The following is a 26,932-nucleotide window of genomic DNA, read 5'->3' as shown; positions in this document are numbered from 1 at the left end:
CAGCTCTTAACCCCTGTAATTGTTTAGATGGGAAGACTAAAAGGGCATCTCTGCAAATATGTGAGAAAGATGCAGCATTCAGGACATCTGCAAGAAAGAATGGCTTAACCTGGAGTTTCATCATTTTGAGTCCCATAAGACAGACCCTCTGGAATATTGCTAGTCATCATCTCTCAGCAATGACCTAATGCAAATGCAGGGTTAGATCTCAGGACCAATAAGCTTACAAATTAAAACACAGAGTTTGGCATAGGACAAAGCAAACTCTTAGCCACTAATACAACTAAACACGAGGACTGCCCCCATTCCAGCATCCTCACTTCTTGACTTCAGCCTCTCTCATCTTATTATTCCAATGAGCACTCTCACTTTTAACATCACCTCCAAGAATTACCAGTTGGAAGACCCATATCTGCTCAGACTTTCCTGCTCTTCATCATTTCAGTTTACCATCATAGTTTCTTATCCTCATCCCTCGCAAAGTGTCTCATTGTATACTGTAAGTTTGCAAGGGCAGAGACCCTCCTAGTTATCTGGCTGTTTTGTCACACATCACTGTGTATTTAATAATAATTATGCCTCTGCAGAGGTATTTTATTCTGATAGATTCAGAACTATCCCACCAGGATCTTCAGCTACTTATACATTTTGCTACAGGCTACAACAGAGAGAGTTAGAGAATTTACTGAAATAACAAAGTTGTTTTACATGCATATGGTCTATGTTTCTGTACCACAGCAACGACAGATAAAAAGCAGCAATCACATTTTTTTTTCCTCCACACTGTACTCAGTAGGATCCAAAGTGTGGTACCCACTTAGCTACTAATGCACATGTATAAGTCCCACTTATTTACTGTAGTGCCCTGAAGATGTGACAGTTAGCTGTGTAATGCACCTATTATTTTTATTCATTCTATTCATTAGAGATGACCGTGTAGGGTGCCCTCACAGCTTTTCTTTTCTCCACTAGTCATCAGTAATATCGTTTTTTCTAGCTCATGAAAACAAAATGCGTATTAAATGACAAATGACCACCACATCTCTTTACCCAATGCAGCACAGACAGCTTACAAAGTCTTTTACCTTCCTTTAAGCCTGAAGAAAGTGAAAAGCAATTCAGCTATGTCAAAAAGCGCTTTTGTGCTGAGCAGGAAATAAGGCTAAATGGTCCGAAATATTTATGAGGGAGAAGCGCAGGTAATACCCTGAGATGCTCTTTCACTGCCCTGGTGGCAAAGGCTCCAAATGACTTTGGGAGCCCAGGCTGCTCAGCAACTGGAAACTCAACGTTCCCAGTATTTAAGAGAAATTAATGACTTAATACATGAAAGCCACACTCTGTCACCATAACCAGCTTTCCATCAACTATTGCTATCTTCTTTCACTTTCACCAAACACGAGCTCTCTAAGTGGGAGGAGGAGAGGGAAACACAAGCATTTTGGCAGAGAATTGTAAATCTGCTCTCCCAAAGAGGGCCAGGGCAAAGCATGACTTGTCTGCTCCAGCACTGGGGAGCATTTGCCTGCTCCTCCTGCTCCATTACATATAATCACACAGCAACTACACTAGTTCCTTGCCAAGATCTCTATGAAAACTTGATTTCATTAATGAAGTTGCTCAAAGACTGAGCCCACTGCTCCTTTCTGCCTGAGAATGTTAATACTAGTAGAAAAATACCTCACTGACACCCTCAGTAAGCAGTCACTCAATGCTCATTGTCAACCATCACTGCCTGTTGAGGGATTTCTATCACGTGTTTCCCCTCCCCACTGCTTGGAGGCCACCTCTAAGCTAGTGAAGTTCCACAGATCTGGAAACTGCAGGAGGAAGGACAGCAGCTGCCAACTCATCTCATCATACTGAACACATGAATAAAATTAATTTCTAGCATAATTATGATGAAGTAAATAGATACTTGCAATATTAAATGTTCCTGTCACTGCAGAGATATCAAATTTGGGCAAAATGCACTGTGTACATAGACATTGGAGGGCTTTGCAAAAGTGTTATGTAAAAGATGCTCTGAATAGACTCGTATTTCCTTAGCATGTATTTCTGGTAATACCAAATGTTGTGTAAGCCTTGAAAATGAGTGAGTTGCAGTTCAAAGAGAACCTTAATGATGTCAAACCGGTAAAGGTTATGGCTACAAACATTTAAGCAAGTTATGATATGGGAAACCAAAGACAGAATTTATAACATATAAAGACAGACACCCAGCACACTCTCACTGGCACTGCTGGACATGGGAGCAACCATGTTTCTCATTGTCTAATCTGTAAATCCATCTTCGGAAACTTACAGATTCCTTATTACATTTGAATATCCCAATCTATGTTCTTATGCCACTTAAATAACTTGAATTTTGGCAAAGAGGTAGCAGACTCCACATGCTTGTACCTTCCAGTTTGTCTTCACACAGCTTGCCCCTCTCTATTTCCACCTGTGTCAGCAAGGTACACACCTTATTTATCATTCACCCTTCACTTGCACCAGCTTATGCACCACAATGCATCCATACAGACATACTGTTCTTCGTTGACACCAGAGTGCAAAGGAGCACGGTCTCTCTGCATATATGCTAAACTAGCCCACACAAGGCCCCACAAGGCTAAAAATAAAGCTAAAACTTCACAGAACTATATACCAGTCTAACACAAAAACTCAGTCTCTGAAATTGCAAGGACATACACCAATGTAAATATTGATCTGACCTCTGAACACATGGGAAAAAAATTCATGATCTGTGTCCTGCTGTGACTTGCTTACAGAACAAAACTCCTGTGGACAGTCCAGTATCAGGACTGATCCTGGTGGCACTCCATGCTCACACGACCAAAGCAGAGCACTTCTAGGAAGGACATATCAAATATGCAAAAGTATTCCAAGAACACAGTAGGCTTTCCAATTTCTTTAAACATGTGAAGTTTGGCTTACCTTTAAATCTGCATCTTGAAAAGTATGAGCTAGTTTCCAGCTCAAAATGGAAGTAGAAACACTGAAGTAGGTGTCTCAGAAATTACTAAGAAGCACTTTCTAAAAGTAATTTTCAAATAACTAGACCTTAATAAAGCAAGGGATAAAGAGCCAGTCCCCTTTTCAAGAAGAAAGGGGAATGCCCACTCTTAATGACAGTATTTTATATATAGTGCATGAAGCAGGTTGTTCTAGAACAGCTATAAAAAACTGGTAAAATTTGACCTTCGGTCTTAGGTAAATGTTACATATTTGAGTAAAAGGTTGCATTTATAGGCAGCCACACCATTCTTTTCTATTTTAATGAAATCTTTAGAAGAGCTTAAGGGATATTCTACAGAAACTTTTCAAACATGCAACACTGATTTCGAACAAATTTTAAACACTCAGACAAGGATTCTCCTCTAACATTTAATTCATCATCCCTTTACTCAGTGTAAATTCAATCTGTTCTGTTTGTGTGACATAAACAACAAGCAGTTTCACAGGAACAAGGCAAACCATATGTGAAGGTGCTTTAGAAAGCACAACAGGGAATACACCAAGCAAAGAAGCATCTGCATTTATTTCAATGTCAATTCACATGAGTGTTATAAATGGAAAGTTTATTGTTTTTGCTAAAAAACAACCTTACTATATTGTTCTCCTTGCAGTTAACCCTTCCTGTCCCTCAGCATGCTCATGAATTTGACCAAAAAACACCATAAGGGCTACAAGTGCAGTACTGCAAATGGCTCATCAGCTCCATCTGCCTTGTCTAGGCTAGTGCATGCTGCCAAGTGCATCCTGTTCTCCCCATCCTGCCCATCTCACACCAAGGCTGCTCCTGATGGAGCAACGCTCAGTCCAAGCCCGAGCATTTTAGAGGTGTGAGCATGTAAATCTAGGTAGATTTATTCTCTACTGATGCTCAAGGTGCTATCTGATCCTGCTTTGGAAACACACTATCTAGCCCGCTCCTGAGCTACCCGAGGCAGTACATGGCTGTGTCCCTGAATGGTGGTGCCCTGCAATAAATTCCTTTTACAGAAGCTAGACAGAGTCAGCTTAACACGTTTGTAGCAGGGGAGAAAGAATTTCAAAGCAACATTTAGCCTCAGTCTGAGCTACAGGCACATTGTTTCAAAGCTAATTGCACAGAGACAAAGGATGATCATTACTTTATATTAGTGAGCAAAATTAACCCTTAAGAGCTGTATTTGATGATATGACAGTTGTAATTGAAGCCACTAGTTCATTATTTGTGTTTCAGGTCAAGTTGAAGAGTCCTGGAGTCCCGAACAGCATGACACTATTTGAGGGTATTGAAACAGACACAAGTTCTTGCAATCTGGGAAGTTCTTTCTAACTCAAATACAACGGCACATCAAAAGCAGTGTTAAAATGCTGAAGTGCCGAAATTATTTCTCCCATCCATACTTATTATCCACTTCCAGAAAATCTGCCTTTATTGTAACAAATAGTCATGAAGAACTTTTTTCCTCAGGGAACTGAAAAATGAGCAGCCAGAAAGCTCCTGACATAAGGTTTGGGGCTGCAAGGGCTGAAACTTGTCCTAACATTTTCTCTCTTAAGCTTATAGATTTCACCTAATTCAGACAATAGCCACTAAAACTAAAAATATTCATGTTATTCTGTAGGCTGCATGGGCTCTTGGTTCTAGAAAGGCCAACTACTGAGAGAAAGATGCTCAGCAAAGCTGTGGTGGGAGGCCAGATCCTTAGGTAGCTCTGTAGCAACACCTGTGAAGTTTCCCTGGAGCTGATCACACCAGCTGTGCTCACCTCCCTTTAATACCTGACCATACACATGTGTTGTCTTAACCTTCTCTCTCTCTTTGTATGTGTTGGGCTCATCCCCCTCCATTCAGCAAATGTAAGCAAAGCCTGCTGCTTTCAGCAAGGATGCATCTTGGCACAGGGGAAGAGTCGCTCAGGCAGACTGCGAGATTGAATTTGAAGGCTATGGGCTTCTGGAACCAAAATAATCTTTTTGTTACATGTGCATATAATGCCCAATATAAGGAGGGTTGACTATGGCCTACGGACGTGAGACACCACTGTCAGATTAATCTGAATGGAAAAGGACAAGCATGCTGCAACAATAAAGGGGAAAAAAAAAATCACAATTATCACAAAAATATTTGTGATCACAAAAGAAAATTTCTCTCATGCTCTCCAATCTCCCCCTTGGAAGGCCCTACAAGAAAAGAGAAAATGAGAGAGAGTAAAGAAGAGAGGAAAAAAAATATCGGGAAAGAAGAAGAAGGAGAAGAAAAAAAAAAAAAGAGACTGAGACAGACTGCATACTTTTAACTTGTCGCACTACAACACTAGCTTTTAATTAATACAGTGTATATACAGCTTTGAAGACTGTTGGTCGTGCAGTATTTTATGATAAAAACTTTTTATGGGATTTTGTTTTTAAAGAGGATTTTGTAAAATAACCTGCCCCAATAAATGATTTACCAGCTGCAATAAAAGATCAAGGAAATTGCTCAGATTGTATCTTGGAACATCTAAAACTCTGAAGTTTATGGACATCTAAGCTGCCCCCAGATCTACAGTCCTCTTAAAAATTTTTGTAGTAGCTAATTATCTTGCATTGCATTTTTTAAAAGGTAGCAATCCTAGATGAGAGGAAGGTCTGGAAACAGACAAAGAGGAGTTGATGCTCTTTGATGGAGAAAGTGGGAAAGTAGAAAGGAGTAAATACAGACAGAAGTGAGCAACAACTAGAACCTCATACTGGTGTGTTAGCAAATGTAGCTAGTAACTCATATGGTATTTGATACTCCTTCAATTACACAGAGAAACTGAATTAACTCTCAGTTAAAAAAAAAGATGATTAAAGACACTCTCGATACATGGCATGCTAATTACAATATCTATATTACTTTATCAAGAATTGAATGATTTGTTTTCCCATTCTTTTTTCCTTCTGATGAAGATGACATTTTACTACTAGTGAAGCAGAATGCAAAGAAACACTCTCTAAATTTTGTTTTGTTCTAACCTCATGGGACCGTCACATAATACATGAATAGGTAAATAAAGGAAGCACCAGTGTTTATTTCAAAGAGGATGGCAGAGGCAGTACATAGAATGGTATACTGAAATAACAAAATACTAGCCTCAGTTGTCTTCAATTAAGGTTGGACAGCACAGAGTACAGTCTGTATGAGGAGTGCCTAGCAGCCTTTGTTTCATACCAGGAATATATGGCTTTCACCCTGTAACTCAGACATAGCTCTGATCCTTCTAGAAACCTCAGCAAATCACAGAATTATAGAATGATTATGGTTGGTAAAAACATCTAAGATCATATAGTCCAACCATCCACCTACTAACAATATTACCTACTAACCCATGTCCGTACATACCACTTGTACACGTTTCTTGAACACCTCCAGGGACACCAACCCCACCACCCTCCTGGGCAGCCCATTCCAGTGCCTCAACACTCTTTCAGACAACAATTTTTTCTTAATATCTAACCTGAACTTCCCCTGGCACAACTCAAGACCGTTACCTCATGTCCTATGGTAAGACAACGGAAAACACAGCAATGACAGCAGAGTAGCAAGGTCCCAGGCTACAGCAAGTGAGGATTTGCTCAAATGCAACAGCCATGGGCACAGAAATAAAGGAAAGAAACCACTTACCTTCAGAAGGCCTCAGGTATGCAGGGATCTCCAACAAAATTGCTTACACCTGAGCTCCCCTGGGTTGGCCCTGCCTTCCCACCAGGTGCTCAGTCACTGGTTCAAGCCGTGACTTAGTATTTCCACTGCACCTATCAAAATGTCACTGTCCACATCAGCATTAAGCTCCATGTCTATATCCTCCTCAAGAGGGGCAAAGAGAGGAGAAGATAAAACAAAAATGGGGAAGAGCCATGTTTTTCTCTTGATTCCCACATCATACTGAAGGTGCACACCAACTACTGCAAATGGCTCTTCCCCCTGGGGCACCTTGTGCTATTGCAGAAGCCACCAGCTTCAATGCCCTGGATAGTGATCAGAAACCAATGTGTGCCCCAGGAATATGTCCTTGCTAAGGAAATGTGGATTTGGACTCATTTTCCAACACTTTCAAGCTGAATGGCTTTGGAAAGAAAGATCGTTGCTGCCCAGTTGCTGATTTAAAATATTAACTGGATCACCATAACTTCTGCAAGAAACAGAAGAGTGACACTGAAGTTCACTAACACAGAAATCAAGCACCTTGAGATGGAAAGTACTGATGATAATTTGGTCAATCTAATTTGAGAACTGAGACAAGTAAAATAAAATAGTGAGAGCTGGCAAGGATATTTGGATGAACACTGATATTCTGAAATCTGTTCTTAAATTACAGTCAGGAAAAGGGGAACCTTAAGAGTCCAAAATGACAATGGCAGTCTAATTTCATGACTGTGTGCTATTTTTCCACTTTCTTGTTGCCTCACACAATACTCAGGCCTGACCACCTCTAGGGATTGGTTCAGGTTTCTATAGTTAAAATGCACCTTGTTTCTGTAGGGTCTTTACCAAACTTCCTGCCAATCTTCCAAGGCACAAAGTGGCAAATGAGAGTAGAGAACAACAGGGTGTTCTCAGGACTAGCAATGCTGGAGGATGCTTGACTTGCCTAATTAAATAATCCTATAATGTTTTTATAGAGAAATCATTTGAAACCAAATTTTCAAGATATCCACCCTACTCTGATGTTCATTTTCTTGGAGACGCAAGGGGCTGATTTGCAGAAAAGAACAGGTGCCAGAGATGTACAATATGACTGGGTTTTGAATATTCAAAACACAATACAGAGCTTTGTGAAAGACAGTCCTCATGAAGGACTGAGTATTCACTGTTTTCTACTAATTATGAATAACTGTCCAAATGTTGCCACTACCCAGAAGAAACCCCAGGAAAAATAAAGTATAAGAAATATTTAATTTTGATGTAATCTTTTTAAATTTCACTTTAATTTGTCTTTTTTATTTTATGTCATTCTGCATATATGTATTTTATAGTAAAGAAAAAATACAGTGTAAAGCAACATTTGAAAAAGGTAATGTATTGATCTTAAAATGTTAAAATGAGATTTTTCTAGAAATCTTTAATTTCTTCTAAAAAAAGCTTTGCCAAAACTGTCAGTTTTTAAAAGGAATACAGCAATTTCAAAGTTTCTCTGTTGATCAACTTCACTCATACACATCAGTAAAGAGTAAAAGAAAACCTGAGTCATTTGTTGCTTATAAATGCTAGAAATATCTTACCTTATATCCTTATCTGGGAAGGGGAAATAACACATCTTCCCTACTTTAAAATGATTTGGGAAATAAAAATTAATTCTTCTTTATAAAGTTTCACTGAGAAGTTATGTACAAAAAAACCCCAGTATTTCTATAATCCAGGCAGGGTGTGCATGTTGTAAATAACGCCAGAGGTAACAGTGATCAAAGAGAAGAAAATGAAATATTTAATATTTACCTGAATAAATAGCATACATATAGAAAAACAAAACAACAAAAAAACATTTTTCTGTGGACAAATAGCATATGATGTCATAGTCATAACTTGTATGCACAAAGGCAAATTTCGCAGGTTGGACTTGCATCTTTATAATACTCATCTGAATTTAGATACCTCTATATAATACAATACTAACAAAGCATACTTTTGGGTTGTGAAGATATTTGGTGCTGAGATTACTTACCACACAGAAAAAGTATATTTCTCTAACTCCTCCCAGTAAAAATTGCTCCCTGAAGATGCTTTACCTTCCTCTAGGCTTGTGGTGTTCACAGCACTTGATTTTTCTCGATAGTGTTCTTCAGGTAGGTTATTCCAGTTGAACTTTAAATGAAAAGAAAAACAAGTTACAATAGTAAGGTCAGCAGTTGGGCGCAATAGCAAAGTATGCCAATTTTACCCTGCTTCGAACTTTTGAGTTGAATATCTGATTACAATTCTATACATTCCATTTGAACATTTGCAAATAATGTATTTATATCATTTGAATATGGAGTAATAAACATAAACTGATGTGTTTTTTTGCAATGTTGAAGCCTATTCTCTTATTCCTGCATCCAAACAGAAAGCATGGCTGCATATTTTTCACTGTTCACAGGACCGTGCTTAGCCATTGTATCAAAATGCACACAGTTATTTGCCATCACTCGAGTCAGCACTGCACTGCACCCTCCATGTGCCCTGGTTTCAGCCCAGACAGTGCTGATTGCACATTGATGTATGGTTGTTGTAGCGATGGGGCAGGCTGGACCAGGGGCAGGCTGGGCCAGGGGCAGGCTGGGCCGCTTGGTGGGGCAGAGCTGCTGCCATGATGGCACAGGCCAGGGGGTGGCCATGGTGAGAGCTGTGCCAGGCCACATGAGGCCCATGGGTTGTGAGTTGGACATGCCTGCTCTACCTGCTCATCCTGCTCAGTTTTCCCTGTTGTACATCATACATTTTCAGCATAAAAATTTGGATATCCACACAGTAAAGCACACGGAGGGAAGTGATCTGAGAAGGAAATTATCACTATTTGGCCTCTTTCCTTTTCCTTTTTTATAAGTGGGTTAGCTCTCAGCTGGACCCATTGTGATCCAAGCCACCTGCGCTGGTGCCAGCATGAGGGAGGAGAAAGATGGGACAGTACTGCATCTTTCAGTGTAATACAAAGTACAGAGTCTTAATCCATGCTTATCTCGGGAATGATTTGGCTTTTTTTCAGGCCCAATAATTTAGCAGTGGTGTCACCTTTCTCTGAAGTGAACAGCAGGTTCCTTGCATGCTTAGTATTAACTGACCCTGGTCAGATGTCTCAACGTCTCTTCCACCAAGAGATACAATAAGGTCATAACTTACCAGACATCAGCAGGAGACAACAAAGCTATCTATTAACACCCTCCTAGGAACAACAGCAAACTCTGCGAAGGGTTTGCTAGGTGTCTGATGCCTTCATGATCCAAATGAGACTAATCTGTGTAAACTATACATCCTAGAAGACAAGGTCCCTCCTGATCTTAGCATTTATGACCATTGTAATGAACAAAATATCCAGGTTTATTCTGTAGATGTCAAAAATCTAAGTTTCCAGGGAGCACAGCTTTAGCATTAGATGTAGTCATATCGCTATATATTTTGTTGATTATGAGAACTACAAAAAAATCATTTATTTATTTATTTACAGGGTTAAACATTTTGCTCTAAAAGGCACATTTGTAATCTGAAGCTCGGATTACATAGACTCTAGCTACATTTTGAATTTTAATTTAAGGCTTATAGACATAACAGACAGAGGTTCATATCCATACCTACATAATGCTAATCATGGTTATCAGTAAATATGATACAATCATATTTTCAGCAGTCACTGGAAAAGCTGCCACAAGCAATGGAATATATTGCCAAAAAGTGATTCTGTGTAAATATGAATAGTTAAGGCAGACTAGAAGTGGGTAGCATGCTCAAAGCTGTTTTTAAATACTAACACCAGGCAGCTATAGATAGCACTGCACTTTCACCTAGCCAGATGACTGAACTAATGCCCTAGAAAAAAGGAATTGTGCACAAGTACCTTGCTTGCACTGACATGGTCTCCTTGCAACTAGCCCTTGTGCAACATACCTATAAAACATTATTTAATACATAAAACTCAAAGGTGTTGGAAAGTATTATGACTGCAATTCTATGAGACTGTTTGATCTTGTTTGAAGAACAAAAGCAGGAGCTCACTTACATGCATGAGGATGAGACTAAAGCCACAAAATGTATTTTACTTCTCATGGAATTCACTGACCAGCAGCACTGAGTCCTTCACAGCCATCATTTAATATCTTGAATACGTGCAAACATGTGCATGTTTACTGCACAGGAATCTAAGCTGTCACTAATGCCCATCACTTGGAAGAAACTCAGTGGGAGACTATGTACCTCTGTAGCACAGAAGATTTGGGAGAGCAGGAGGAACACCTTTGTTTTTGCTGATATATTCTACTTTTCCCAAAAAAGTGAGACCTCAAGGTCCAGTGTTTGTGGTTGGTGTGCTGTTGTTTATTTTAAATAAAAATCTACTTACAGAAGGAAAAGGGAAAGCTGAGGGGAATAACCCACTGCATGAATTGCTGTCTTTCCCCTTACGTCTGTCCTTTATTACATTAGTTTGCAACTGTGTCCAATTTATGATTGGTGAGTAAAATTATTTTAGAAGACAGTTTCAGTTCTGGAGTTACAAGTAGACCCAAATGACATAATTCAGATCAAGTGTTCAAACCCTGGACGTGATAAAACACAGATCTCTTTGAACATTAGGATTCAGTCATCCCATTAAAAGAGAGGGACTCTTAAAACCTTTGAAATTACATTTCACATGCTCACATTTCTTTTGTGCAGAACAATTCTCACAAGACACACAGTTCAGAAATCTATTTAAACATGTCAATAACTGAAAGCTTGTGAGTCATTTCACTGAGTCCAAAGGGGTTAGACAGTACTGAATCACCCTTGAGCTAACACACCTTGCTGAAACCAGGTCACTTTAATGTGGCTTTGAGAGTTAGCCATGGCTGAGGTTCCTATAAGAGCATGGCATTTTGTTCAAAGGGAATGTGCTATTATGGGATTGTAGGAAATGAATTTCACTCTGCCACTCCCATGGGTTGGGTTGCGTTGCCCATTACACCCACTCCATCAGTACTTAAATTGGTCTTCCTATAGATACAAGACTACACGCACACACACACACACACACACACATCAGTCTGCAGCTGTTTATATACAACTCTGATTTCTCCAAATTGTCCTTACCTCTCCAAAGAAACAACATGAAAACTTAGTCATTAGAAATGCAGGGAATTTCCTGTTGCCCAATCAGGTTTTGCTCATGAATATTTACATGCAGATCATCATCAATTATGAAAAGACACTACTAAAGTCAAAGCTGCACCAATAATTTCCAGCTATCAGGTAGTTGTGCCACCATACATATACAGATGTATGCACATAGTACACAAGATTGTGAGTACTCTGAGTAGTGTTTAACCATGATGACTTTATTCCAAGGACAACTAAAATTGTTTAAAACGTTTCAGAGTAGACCTAGAATGAGGGTGAGATGAACTGCCAGAACTGTTATTTTGAATATTCAGATTTGTAGCCCTAATTCAAACATAGCTAAGGAGAGAAGTGAAGCAACAGTTACAGAGAAAACTGACATCCTCCCTTGGAAAATATCTAAGGTAGATCCATAATACATTAATTATGTATGGAATTACTAGGAATAAGAATACTAAAAACGATCCAGTGGTAAGGTTCTTCTGCACAAGGAAATGTGGGCTCAAATGTTACAGATATATAGGAAATCTATCTTGTGGTTAAATATTGCTAAAACAATATCAACTTGCAGTGCAGCCTTGATCAACCTGCTGTCGTCTGATTATTGGATGGTCTTTCCTCATCCATTTTGAAGATTATTTCTTTTTGTTTGTTTCATTGGTTGGTTTTGGTTTGGTTTTGCTGAGAGAGATTAGCTCTCTTTTTAGATCAACACAGAAGACTGAAATACTGCTGGCCATATAAAAACTTATGGTAGCCATAATTAAATCCACAGTGGCAAAGAAACCCAGCAACTACAATGCACACAGATTATTCCCAATTGGCACCAGTGGAAGCTCCAATGACTTCACTGTACTCTGAAGGAGAGATGGTGATGCTCAGAAAAAATCTGATACCTTGTGGTGCGCTCCTTGGTCATCCTTCAGCTGAAACAAGCCACAGTGCTCATCTGTATAGCCACAGCAATCCTGGTAAAAATCATTCTCTGTAAGAAAAAAAAAAATTCTTTTTATTATTGGTACATAAGACGAAGTTCTGAAAAGGAAGGAACTGGTTTTTATTCCTGCTCCCACCACAATCCTGAGTGACTCCAGGCAGGTCATTTTCCCCCCTCTGTGCTAGTTATAAATAGGTTGTTTGTTCTCTCCTACCTTCCAGAAGTGTTAGGAAGATAGATGTGGAGAAGACTTCAAATACAGTGGTGCAGGAAATACTGACTGTATGAAGACCATGGGGGAAAAAATAAGTAGAAAAAGAAATAGCAGACACAAGAACAATAGTGAAGGATATTTTAAACACTCCCAAATGTGTTCATCTGTAAAGAGCAAGAAGTTCGTTCCCTTGCATGGGCATGACTGTGGATCAAGAATGCCACTGAATAAGGCACAGAAATCACAAGTACTCATGTTTTTAAGCAATATTTGCTAAGGCAACTTCAGAAAAGCAGTGACCTGCATTGCAAACAAAAATACACTCCTGCATCAGAGCAAGAAGTGATGAGAAGGAAATAAAGCTCTGCATCTAATTTCTTAATATATGGCACATAGAAGATAAGCCAAAACATACTAATGAATATTTCACCTTTTTTTCCCAGTTAGTTCCACTTCCCCCTAAATAAAATACAGTGAAGAGTACTTAAAAATGCAATAGAGAAGATCCGCTCTTAATTATTATAGCTGTAGACATACAATATAAGCATATACAATGTTACAGTTTGTGTATACACATGGATATACATACTGATGTATATAAATGCTTAGCATGCACAATGGATGAGACAATCACAGGTATTTACATCATCTGAGTCTACCGAAATCAGTGAAACTGAATAAATTACAGCTACCGGATAAGTCACACTAGTACACAGATGCAGTATAAATAACTGGAATCTTTTCCATGTATTCCATATATGTGCTGGGTGTATAAAGCCACAAACACATATTAACATATAAGCATACCTTTGAAAAGATGGTTACTGTGGTTTTCTTTGTTGTGTATGTTTTGTGTTTGTTTTTTTTTTTTATTTTGGCTCACTGAAATCATTTCCAAACAGCTCTGCTGAAATAATGAAGACTTTGACAATGTTTTTGCAGACAAATGAACAAAGAAATAATTACCTCAGTAAAAAGAATAGCACAAGACCTTGGACAAAAACAATAATATTCCTAATTTAAGAAATGGGAGGGAGAAGGAACTCCAGTTTGTTATTTAATCATTGCATGCTCTTTCTGTATTTTATTTGTAAGGCTCTGAATGTTGTTCTCTTGCTATACTAGTGAGCTCATTACTTTAATTCCTCATAGATTTCTCTGAACAATTTTTTCTAAGTAAAAACACAATGTAATTCTTCAACGGCTGTAACAGTAAGAAGCTGTTCAAATTAAAGATCAATAAAAAGTACAGAAAAAAATCTGTATGAAAATAAATAAATAAAGGAGAAGATGGCAAATGCTTGCAATTAGACAGGATGAAAAATCTAAAAAGAAATTAAATTTAGTTGTAATACATTTCCCATTCTTTTCTGCATGAAAATTACTACTGAAGTGGTTTTTTTTCTGTAATTTAAATGTTAAGCTGCCAGATGTGCGTCTCATGCTTGAAGAGTTGAAGCTTTGCATTATTTAGCATATTAAGATTCACAGAATTTAAAAAAGGGCTCCTTTATTGCCTGGAGGTTCTAATTAAGTAAACCTTAGCCTGGTACATTTAAAACTTGCAATACAAGAGATCTTGCTTCCCTTTTTTTCTCTGCAGCCAAGTCTCATCAATATAATAAATATGGAAAATACTTAAGATGATATAATTTTTCTTTGGCTTGAGGAATTAAACCTATCTATTATTTTAAGAAGTTTTTAATAGAAGCCAGCAATCAGAAAGACATCTAAAGACTCCAGTCTACTTTTTAATCATAGGAGTTGCTCTTAGTGTGTAGGAAATGTCTTATAAAACTGAGCTATGTAGAAATTGTTTATTTCACATTCACAAAATGAAGCAGCCCTGAGAAAGAAACAAGATTCACACAGTTCTTCATTATTAAATTGCATTTTACTTTTTTTATAACTTGTTATAATTGACCACAGAAAACTAATAAATCGTTAACTAGCTATGCTATCAGCAATTCGTTCATTGAAGTAGTCACGGTGGCTGCATCAGAAGCTGTAGTAACATAGAAATTACTTTGACAAGCATTACCCATAAATCATACCTTAAATACAGGTGGGTTTTTTTTTGCCATTTTAGCAAATGTCAAAGGCGTCAACTTTGTCCAGATATAGCACTTAGCAGTGACTATTTTAGTAAATTGACTTAAAATACATTTTGTTCTCTGACAAGAGAACATAATACCATTCAGGATAAAATGAACAATCTGAAGAAGAGAAAATAGCACTAAGTAAGAATGATCAAGGATAGATATTGTACCTACAATAAAGGTCCAACAGCAGGGGTAAACTTTCTGATAATAGATTTATTTGGAAGTCAATAAACATATTGTTTATATGTGTATGAAAAAGTGTGATTATACCAGGGTCTGGCAAAGACAATAAAAACCTTAATACAAACATAATCGTTAATACTACACATCTGTATAAAACAAATAGGAAAAATTAGATGCCATTTTTACCCATCATGACACAGTGTAACACCTGGATTTGGGAAGGACAGGTGAGACGAATTTTATTTCCAGACACTGACAATGCTAAAAGCAGTCTTATTTCTTGGTAAATTAAGTCTCCAAGATAGTTTAGCTGCCACATAGCTCACGCTATGGTGGAAGTTATCTTTTTTGATTATGCCTTCTGTAACAAGTATTGTGCTGTAGTAGGAGCGAGTCTGTGGAGTGAAACACCAGAAATTCGCAGGACTCCGGTAAGCACTGGGGATCCCAGCGTGTGTTGAAGAGTTACTATCAGGCTTGCTCTAGTCTGGTCCTTGGAATTGATGGAGCAATAGTTCCCGATCCGCATGCTCAAGGAGTACCTTGTTGCTTAGTTTCACCCTATGGAGTCCAGTTCTTGTGATCCTGAGATCACTCCGTGATGTGACCCAAAGAGCAGTAAGTGGGGAAGGTCATTTGCTTCAAAACTGCCATAAAATCTTAAGTGCAAATGTAGATACAGTCAATGTGAACACGGATTTGAGTGGAGTGGGAAACAGATCTTCTGTGCTGTTGAAAGTACAGGCTGCATACCTGGAATTCACTGTGAAACTTTGACGTATTCCAGGGATGGGGAGGGACCTGCAGCAGTCAAAGTTGAAGTAACCAAGTAAGAAATTTGTATCTTAGTCTCTCTATCCTGTTTGAACATTGGAACAGAAAGGTTAGATATTCTGTTACTTTTCCTGAAGTTGTTATCACCACGAAATGGAGCATCTCAATTTTCTGAGTGAACAACAAAAAAAGTGAACAAAAAGAAACAGGACATTCACAAACTAGGAAATTATCTTATATTGGTTTGATTCAAAATATTTTTTACTTATCCTGTGGCAGCGTAGAGAAGAATGAAGTGCACTCCTGTCTGAAGGCTACAACTGTTTCAGTCAGGAGGAAAGAATTTTACAATGGTGCCATCCAGAAGTGGGATAGTAGACACAGAAAACTCCAGCTTGGTTAAATTACAGCAGGGAAATAGAAAATAACATGAAAATCCAATCTGGACTCTCTCCCCAGTTACACCCTGTCCTGTGGGAAATCAAACAACGTGGTAAGTGTTGGAAAAAGGGAAGAATGTGGATTACATGTATTGCACAACCATAAGTGGGAGCCGAATTTGATCCTATCTGCAAGAATCACCCCAGTCCTTTACACAGTCCTGCTCAGAGGAGAAAAAGGCTGGCAGAGAAAGAGAAGGTTCACACATCTGAGACTCTGCCTGCACAAAAAAAATGAAATGCAAGTAATTCTAATTTTAAAACATATTTTTTTCCCTTTAAAGTGTCACCCATGAGGAACTACCAATGATAATAGGTCCTGGGGCTTTTGTCTTAGGCAATTACTTTGCATCTGCATATAACACTTTTATATAAGAAAACAGCACATTAAAAGGCCAAGAATCACGTTGCAGTATAATGAGAAATATTACAAGGAAGACTCACTGGATTTCACAAAATCGTTTCAGAAGTGGCTGTAAGCATAAATACAATCCTCTCAACAGAATCATTTCTCAACTATACAAGTATGTTTTAACAAATAAACTCTTTCCAAACAACACAATGAAAGTAGAATGAAGCTGTCTCTGCTTGGATGTTTGTTTTGCTGTTGTTGTTGTTTGTTTGCTTTTATATGGAGGGGACATCATAATATGTTCTGAATACAACCCTGAACTTTACCTGCAAGTGTACTTACTCCTAGGTTAGTTCAAATGCACCCTTTATTAGGTGTTATTCTAAAGCTTTGTTCAGACAAACTTTTTTGATGTCATGAAAAGACACAGTTCACTTGCAATGTTTTTCCACAGATGTGGAGAGAGTTTCAAATTAAAGTTTATAAATATGCTCAGACAATATTTGGTTAATTTGCACATTAAGCAGAAGAATTCTTCTGAACTGGTAGGTTTGGAAATCAGAGGCTAAAACTTGTCCTGGGTATACTACAGAAAGGTGGCATAGTATAGGGTTGAAGGAGATTGTTTTTAAACAGACCAGTAGTGATAGGGCAAGGGGGAACAGTTTTAAACTAAAACAGTGGAGATTTACATCGGATGTGGAAGAAATTCTTTACCCAGTGAGTGATCAGACCTCGGCACAGGTTGCCCAGAGAAGCTGTGGATGCCCTATCTTTGGAGGCATACAAGGACAAGTTGGATGGGACCCTGGGCAGGGGTTGGAACTGTGTGGGCTTTGAGGTCCCTCCCAACCCAAGCCATTCTGTGATTCTGTGAAGGAACAACAGATTTGATGTCAATCTCCAGAAATTTACAGAATGCAAGGTTTTTGTAACAAGTTGACTAACAGTATGTATTAAAAATATTTTACATGTTTCCAGGGTTTTTACTGTGGTACATGTATAACAGAGGGCTTTGAAAAAAAGAGATCAGGCTTCAAATGAGAGGAAGGCTGGGGAGTTAGTGCATGCCAGAATGAGTATTGGTGGGAAGGAAAATATAGGCACTGTTGAATCTCCAGATTAAACATAAGTTAGAGCATAAATTCTAGTTTATATGTGGTTCTGCAGAAATTATATGGGGATTTCAAAATGAAGTATTTCCTCCTCTCTAGCTCTGAGTACAGATACAGAGTCTAGTAGTTACATTACTGACAATCCTCCACCATAAAAAAAATTGTATTTTGAAACCAAAGTCTAGCATTAAATTAACATGCAATAGATACAGCAAATATCAGAAAGTGAACTTGTCAAGAAAAACTTCTGTTGACTTATGAATAAAAATAAGCAAAAAAATTGTTTTAAGTAATTCAAATTCAGGGATACTTTTGGAGGACTGCTAGTAGTTCAGGTAGACTTCCTATTATACCAGATCTGGTACAATAGTAAGTGGTAAGTGACAGCACTATTTCTTCTCACAGAGTGTACTGGACCAGATCCTTTGATTATGCAAAATAATTTCCTTTGTATCTAACCTTGCTTCAATCAAAGTTGTAGTAATTTATTACCTATCGTAATCAGATCAGTTCTTTAAATACATTGCTTAAGGGTATTTGCAAGAGACCCTATTGAATTGAAAATGTGGTCCCTAAAATGCTTTATTCCACATAACTAATTTGTATTTTGTACAACTAATGTGCAAATGAACAAAATGAACTTCAAAGTCAATTCCCATAAAGTAAAAAATGGATAAAAATATCTAAGCTAGGTATATGATTACATTCTTGGGAGGACCAACATCTAGAAAAGGCATGCTAGTTAAAGACATGCTAACAAACTGTTGCTCTTATTAGGAGGTGTATTGAAGTACTTTTTTCTATAATGTGGTTAACCTGTTGTCACCATTCTTATGCATCTATGGTAGTCAACATCAATATTCAATGTTCATAAATTCCTACAAAGTAATACCATACTAGCTCCTACCTCTGCTTATACTCACTTAACATGAGCTATTCAATACATGTACCTATAATAGCAAACACATAGTCTGAAAATCCTTGGACAGTCAACAAACACCTCCAAAGAAATTGTTTTTGAACTGTGTTTCATGGGTTGCTCTAACAGGAAAACTGCCACATCAGCTGGCTCAGTGTCAGCATCCAAAATTCTACTACTTAATTCTAGGGAGATTAATATTTGAAAAAGACTGAAAACTAGTGCAATTTCAGCTCTACCTACACTCCGAAAGTGTGAGGATCATCCTTTCCCTGAAATGAAAAGTGCCCCTTGCCTTCTCTGTAGTGGGTGGGAGAGCCATGAGAGGTGGGTACAACTGCAGGCCTCAGCTGTGGGGGCACCAGTGATAATCTGGGTACCACCAGATCCCCATCCCCTGGTGAATCTGCCTCTGGCCATCGTGGTGGCATCTGAGTTTAGCATAGGATGGAGGGGTTCTACTACCCCATTCTAAGATACACATTTTACCTGGGATAAAAAAATAACAGTGTGACTTGGAAGGTCTTTGCCTTCAGAAGAAATCCCACGTCCCAGAAACAAATGTTATCTGATATTAATACAGACAGGCACTCTTACTTAATTCACTTCCGCACAATTAATAAAGGATAGTGCTATTAATATGGTGCAGTAAGAAAAAAATACTTGCCAAGTGTCTAACAACATGTTGTGATCTGTGGATATAAATGACCAAATAAAATGAAAGGATGTAAAAATGTCACGGAAACACCAGTCCTAATCTAATGTTGTCAGTGCACTCCACACACACCTTGTAATTGCTAACACATTTGGCCTACTAATACATTTTAGACAGAAGAGCCCACCACTTCTGTGCCTTCTCACCTAAGCTGCTTTTGATCCCTCACAATTGATTTAAACTCTTCCATCGCTTCCTTTGCCTAGTGAAATAATTACGAGATGATATTGCAGGGCAAGGGGGAAGGGAAACAAGGGTATTTACACACATGCCAAGCAGATCTATTTGCAAACTCTGAGTAAATTAAGCGATGCAATAAAAGTCCTAACCTGCTGGAAGCATTTTAAGCTCTTCTCTTTTCCTCCCAGCTTCTTCTGGCACACACGCTTCTCCTCCTTTTGCAGCATTAAACTGCTTTTCCACTTCCTTTACAACAGTGGGAATACTTCCCTTATGGGTGTCAGGATCTTTCGTGGAGGTCAGAGGTTGCCCTGCAGAGGAAATGACAAGCTGCGAAATGTAAAAGAACAATTCCTTCCACATGTTTTCTTGCTCCAGGAGCAGTAAGGGGTTGTCAGCTAGCATCATGACGGGATGGGCCAGGCCTCTGCCTAGCAGCTCTGTCAAGACTAATTTACAATTAAAGACCTGTGCAACTGTTTAAAGCTTTCCAACTCCAGCGAGTTTCAGGGACTGCTGAAGCCAAGCGGTACAAAGCAATGCTATTTTAACAGCCAGGCAGGCAGACAGAAGGAAGAGAGAAAAAATACTCTAACTTGTGTTTTAAATGGATAAATTGTAGACATGAAAATGATTCTTCCATATAACATTTATTTCCATTATAAGGTCATTGTTTGGGAATTGGAAAAAAATATATAAAATAAGCTGCTTTTTCTTTTCCTTTGATTGATCCATGCGGCACATGAGCCAGCAGCAAGACAGCAATCTTCATAAATGGAGGGAAAAATAAAGTTCATGAAAAAAATGAGCTGCTTGTTCACTATATGCTACAGAAAATATGTGTTCTGATAACCATTCTTGAAGAGCTGAGCTGCTTTTTTCTTTAGTCTTCCATACTGTAGTAGAGCAGGCGGGAATGAGAGATACACAGACTTCTTGTAAAGAAAATGCTACAGATGTCATTATCACTTCTGATGGACACAAATAGGTGCTTTTATGCCAAGCCAGAGGAAGAGCACAAACAAAAAGCAAGCATTTGAAAGCATGTTCCCAACAGGTGTAGAGTAAAACCTTCTAAACGGATTTGAACTAGAGAACAAGTATGAGAGTTCTGTCCAGCTACTTTGCTGAGGTTGAAAGAGCTAGCACTGTTCCAAACGTGACTGAGTTACACTGTACCTTTGCACATGTGAATCCCTTCTTCTATAGGTGCTGAAGTCCACAGGGATCTTGCTGTGGATTTCACATTGATAAAGAGCAGTTTCTTGAAGCATTTGTGTTTAGTGTTTCATATGAAGACTGACATTTCTAAGTAAAATTTCATGAATTTAGAAGACTGGGTTACTTAAATCAATGTCCCTATGAAGGCAATGTTTCTGGTACCTGCATCAAATTTTCCTACCTGTCTACTAGAGTTGTTACCACCTTCCAAACACACAATCGTTTAAGAATTCCAGTGAGAAATAGTCATTATTGACAGAGCTTGTAATGATGCAATAGTCCAACAACAACACAAGCTTTTCTTAAAAAAACGAAGAGGAGGGTGGTTGTGGAAACAGAAGCCAACCTTACCCATGAATCTTATATGGAATAACACCTCGTAAGTATGGAGAAAAGGTATGGATTGTGCTAAGAGACACACTAGGTTTCATAATGCACATTTCCAAACTACAAAGAAGGTACAGTGGAAGATGTAGAAAGCATTAGGTGGCATTCCCCTGCATAGTACATTGGAAGAGAAATCCTAAGCATCAGGGAAGAGCCATATCTCGCTCAATATCAGTCTACGGTTGAAAAGAATAATGTAGCCTGGAGTTAATGGAAATAATATGAAGGTCCTGTCTCAAACTTCAAAACCAAGACAAATTTGAAGTAAAGGTTAAAAACATCTCCTAACCTGCTCTATTTTGCTTACGTGTTGCAACACCACATATGGTACTGATATGTAAGATTACTCACTATTTAGACTACTGCAGTAGGGTGAGTTACAGAGCACCAGTCTTCATTTAGACTGTTCTTACTTCTTCTGGTTTTTGTCTCAATCTTAATGTCACTTTAACAGAGCTCTTTTTTTTCCCACTTTTGGTGGTTTAACAGATATAATACAATATTTATAGAGCATATCAATGTGCGACAGCTTGCCACAGATCATAAACACATTTTTCTGCTGGAAATGTTGAAGTCGTGATTTTTCACCACGTGATCCCCAGTTCCCTAAGGTTCGTTCCTTTAATTGTAAATAGCCAGAAAGTCATCAAGCTAGCATTTAATAAACTTTTAATTTGAAATGGATTACCACATGTTGTGTTTGTTTACCCATTATTAAATCTCTTAGCAACATATCACCAGCAGAAACAGCATACTGTAGCACTGCATAGATACATTAAAAAACAAACCCATGGGGGATATTAGCAGCTAATAATATCTTTAAAGAAGGCTCCAAGAAAAATAAATAAATATAAACAATACCAGAAATTACTCCTAGAAACTTTGTTATTGTAAATCTGTGTGCCATGAAAATTGCAGATCTTCCATGATCAGCTTATCAGCGCATTTCGGAGGTCTGAATGTCAAATAGAACACATACTGCCACTCTTCCTCAGTTCTTAGAAATGCATCTTCTTGGACTTCTCAACCTGAGTATCCCAAGTTTTTATTTATTTCCAAAACTGTGACCTATTTTGTTGCAGTCTCCATGTGCATGTCTGTGTGCATATAAAGACTGATCATAGGACAGAATTATAAGGACGAGTTTGATATATTAAAAGCTTGTCCATAACTCTTCACTGTTGAGAAAAACTGGCTGCAACTCCATCTTTGGGATCTGATGCTCATGAGTTAGTCTTGAATCTAGAGTAAGAAGCTCATTAGCAAACACGTAGAAGATAAATGGTGACAGAAAGGACCGTACTCCTCAGGACAATGTGTATTTATATCTCTGTTGTTCTCCTATCAGGGTACATAAAACCCTTTTGATTGCAGTGTAGTTGCTGCTCAGCTTAAAAGTGTTGCAGGGCAAACCTCATTATCTTTCTCTCCTAAAATCATCACTCACTCTCTGAAAATACATCTGCTGGCCTTTTTCATGTTATACCTCCAACCTGAGTCGCTCATTTACCACAGTGAATGATTACTGCTTATCTGCTCTCCTCCTTTCCTTCCAACATCCTCCTCTTTCTTCTCCCATGCCTTCTATCATGAATCACTGCTGGTGACCTCAGATGTCTGAGGAACCCCCATCCTTAAGATCTTTCAGATCTGCACATATTCATACAGTTGCTACAACCTGTGGGTTGGCTGCAACCTTCAGTTCATTAAACAAGTGGGAATACAGGCATGTCCATAAACCAGAAAAGAGTGATTATTGTCCCTTGTAGTCAGATTCCACATACTGAAAGTGAAAATCCAGTAACAACGTCCTGCCTGTCATTCTTCCCAGTTCTGTATTTCTAAGGGAAGAGGATAACTAATTTGGGAGGGACCATCACAATATGATCAATTATGTCTTCAATTTAGCTACCTCAGAAGACTCATAGAGGCCAGAGAGGATGCTCAGTCTAAATGGAACATTCAGCAATTTTGTAAGAAAGCTTCCAGGGAGGTCTGCTGCACATAAGCAAATGGTAATTTGTCTTTCCTATGGGTTACCACTTGATTGAATCTTAATGGAATTTCATAGGAGTAGCATAAGGCATGACTCTGATGCCAGAACTATCTCCTTGCCAAATTTGAAGTCCCTGTTCTAGCCTAGGGAGGTGCTAGAGTTCTTCCAAAATTAATTAGACAAAAAATATCAACTGTTACTACTGTGACTTTCCAAGCATTATTCAGCCTCAAGCAGACGCCAGCATGGAAAGTTTCATCTTCAGCAATGAGGTTGGTTTAAATTGCTCACAACTGAAAATAAAGTTAAGCAATCTTAATAAAAAAAGAATCACTGTATTCCTGCTATAATGCAGCTATAATAACTGTATTCCAGGACTAATATCTGAATGAGGAAAATCCGGCTTGACGAGAACAGTAGTGACTAGCTAGCACTGAAATGAAGCTGTGCGTTGCTCCAATAAAAGCCTGAATATAGACGTGAAAGTTTGAAATCATCACCTTGTGGTCCAGGCCGTTTAACCTTCTCTGAAGCACTATTCTTTTCAGCAGTGCTTGAACACACGAGAAATTCAGGTGGGAGATGAAGATGCATATCACACTCATTTTGCTTATCTGAATCTGGTGGCAGTTTAATTATCTATTAAGAAAAAAAATACATTAACATAAACAGTTCAGCACTCCACAAACCAAAACATACAAACATATGCTATTTCTGAACTCTAAAAATCCAAGAAGCTGGTTATGAGGATTTTAGGACTTTCTTGCTTCTCCATACTCAATTTACGACACTTTTTTCTCTTATCATTTTCTCACACGCATCTTCCCCATGCTTACAGGCTAAACTGGACACCCCAGTAAATGATGACTCATGATCGAAACACTGAATCATCTGCAAAAGTATAGATTCTTTGGATCATTAAATCATCCCAGCTATGATACTTATGCATTAGGTTGAAAGATTAATTTTCACAGCTTTGGAGTCCTATTTCCCTATTTCCACTACTTTGACTCTTCTATTACCTTTTCCTAGCTTATCTGAGGTAAACTCTTTGTATAAGTTCTTATTTCTCTGCATGATTCTCAATATATTTTCATTTCCTTTTACTCTCAATAGACCTAAAAATGAACACTGTTTAAAAGCCACCATTACAAGAAATTAAAAAATGAATAATTGCATTTTATTTTAAGTAACCCACGTGTTAGAATAAGATGTGTTCAAAATTCATCTCTCTTGGCAATTTTTCCTCATCCAGACACAACTACAAAAGAGGTATAAATTTGAGGTAGCATTACAATTCTGAATATGGGAATGCATTTCAATTACAAATAACATTCTTAATTTGCAAGATGAGAAATTACGCTTCCACTGAAAAGGAACTCTTAATTCAGGTCCATTTTAACCAAAGACATACAAAAAGTGTCACATCAGAGTTATGTCTAAAATCTATTTAAAAGTAAGGTTTCTATTACATCAGAGCCTTGTTTGCTATTAGGGGATCCCTGGCATACAAACGCAATGAGATCATAAAGAACACTTTTATTTTGTACCATATGTAACTGCAAAAATACCTCTGAGATTCACTAAAACTGTGGCAGCATTTCACATCTCCTGGCGATGGGCTCAGACTCAGACTTCAACTTTTGATCCAACTTTGATCCAATTACTCACAATATTTCAAATAATCCTAAAGTCGGGCTTTACAAAAATCATTAATTTCAGGTGAGAGCTGGAGACGTATGCCATGTTCCCTTTCTTTATATGCCTGGTAAGTGTTTTGGTAAACTGTTTTTTAGAAAAATAGTCATAAGCATGACAGAAAAAAGAACATGAAATCGGTTCAGTGGAAGTTATTAAACCAACAGGGCAAATTTTTATATACAAACCTGAAAGTAGAGATTGCACAACCAATGGTCCAAATCTTGAGAAATTAAATTTTCAATTTTTTTGAATCGGTCAACTTTAGAATTGTAATGGCCTCTGAGGAAAGGACATTTAAACTTTCCCTCCGAAGTATTAAAATTGTTGTCACATAAGGGAAAAACTCCCCATCCCACTTCTTGGTCAATCCAAGTACAGGTTCCACGAAGAAGGAATAGTTCAAAGAGCACCACCATGCCTGGCTTCACAGCCTTTCTAGGTGGTAGAACCTAGCAAAGAAGGAAAATGAAAGACCTGTTTTAAAAACATTACAAGAGAGCCAGCTTTCTTTCATCACACAGCACTCTACAAATGTCGTTACCTTTGAACTACAAGGGCTGATCTGAAAGTAATGCCTCCTGTTTTATTTTGTTGGCCCATGACATCAGAGGCAGATGCTGGTGAGATGGCAGAAGAGGTTGAATATTCCCACTAATATTCCATTACATTTTGTTGTTGTGTGACAGACAGCAGCAGAGAGGCAGCCTGACAAAATGGCGTCTGACATGGAAGAGCAGATGAAACAAAGGTGTGTCACTGAATCCCTCTGTGTGGAAAAAATGGCACCCACTGACATTTATTGATGCTTGGAACATTTACGGAGACCAAACAGTGGATGTGAGCACAGTGAGGCAGTGGGTGTTGTGTTTCAGCAGTGGTGACAGCGACAGTGGGTCACCTCAACTGGTGCAGGTGTTTAGAAGTGTGGCATGCAGGCTCTTATCACAGGCAAAAATTCATAGTTAATGGTGGTGACTATGTTGACAAAGACTATTTTGCAGCTGACAAGTTGCTCTATCAAACAGTGTTGTTGTGCTCTTCGTATATGTTGTAGTTTCCATGGAAATAAATACGAGGTACTACTTTTGGGGCAACCTACAGAATTTTACAAACTAAAACAATGAACAACTCTTCTGTTTCCACCAAGTCATGCATTTGAACAATTTTCAATTCCAACAGAAAATGCTATGCAGTTTATTTATGCTGATTTTGTGATTTTCATTTTCTGTTTATTTTCAGTAGTAGAAAAGCACTGCCACTAGAAAATTTTAAGACAAAGTAATAAACCAGCACTGGCATGAAATGTTCCTGTGCAGTCTTATTCAGATTCAACACTGGGTTCTTGCAGCAACCTTGGAGAGTTCACCTACTCAGTCTTTTCTCTGATAACAAATGAAAATTCCCCACTGAGTCATAAATTCTTCTCCACCCAGTTCTGGGAATTATATTGGTACATGATAGCCATCTCCTTTAAATTAAAGCAAGGAAGCCCTTCTCACAAAGAATGTAAACCTTAGGGTAGGGTCAAAAAGGGATTTGAGGTGGAAAACTCCAAACATAACAAAGACTAGCAAATACTGTTTACACTTTTCCTAAGATAGCCAGAGCTATTCTCTGCAGCTTGGAGCTGTGGAAGAGTGTCACCAATGCCTTGGGGCCCTGGAGCAATTTCATTCCCATGACAAAGACATGAAAATCAGGAGTGAAGAAACACCCTGAAGTAATGAAGTTATGTAAATCCCTCTGTAAGGTTTGCTGTGCGAATAAATTCATGGTCATGAAGAAAAGAGTAGAGGAGAAAGCCAGGCAAAAACAAAGGAATCTGATCTCATGCCACAATTTTAACTGTGTTTTTTAATTAACATGGGGGCTGATCCAAGTCCTGTTGAAAGT

The 26,932-nt window shown here is 38.3% G+C and overlaps 1 protein-coding gene across 18 annotated transcripts in view; it reads right to left on the bottom strand.

Annotated features, from left to right (window-relative positions):
* The window catches only part of LOC110393701, a 219,892-nt gene that overhangs the window by 80,051 nt on the left and 112,909 nt on the right, over positions 1-26,932 (bottom strand). For all 18 annotated transcript variants that reach the window (XM_021386865.1, XM_021386871.1, XM_021386870.1 and 15 more), the window contains 5 exons: positions 25,225-25,488; positions 23,839-23,977; positions 19,884-20,045; positions 12,700-12,788; positions 8,682-8,821 (listed from right to left, as the gene is read on the bottom strand). In XM_021386865.1, the coding sequence (XP_021242540.1) occupies positions 8,682-8,821; positions 12,700-12,788; positions 19,884-20,045; positions 23,839-23,977; positions 25,225-25,488 (794 nt within the window). The remainder of the gene's footprint in view (positions 1-8,681; positions 8,822-12,699; positions 12,789-19,883; positions 20,046-23,838; positions 23,978-25,224; positions 25,489-26,932) is intronic.

This window comes from Numida meleagris, chromosome 2, assembly GCF_002078875.1.
Source record: "Numida meleagris isolate 19003 breed g44 Domestic line chromosome 2, NumMel1.0, whole genome shotgun sequence".
Classification (NCBI taxonomy): domain Eukaryota; kingdom Metazoa; phylum Chordata; class Aves; order Galliformes; family Numididae; genus Numida; species Numida meleagris.
The sequence above is the reverse complement of the archived record's forward strand: the minus strand, read 5'-3'. Positions and strand labels throughout refer to the sequence as shown.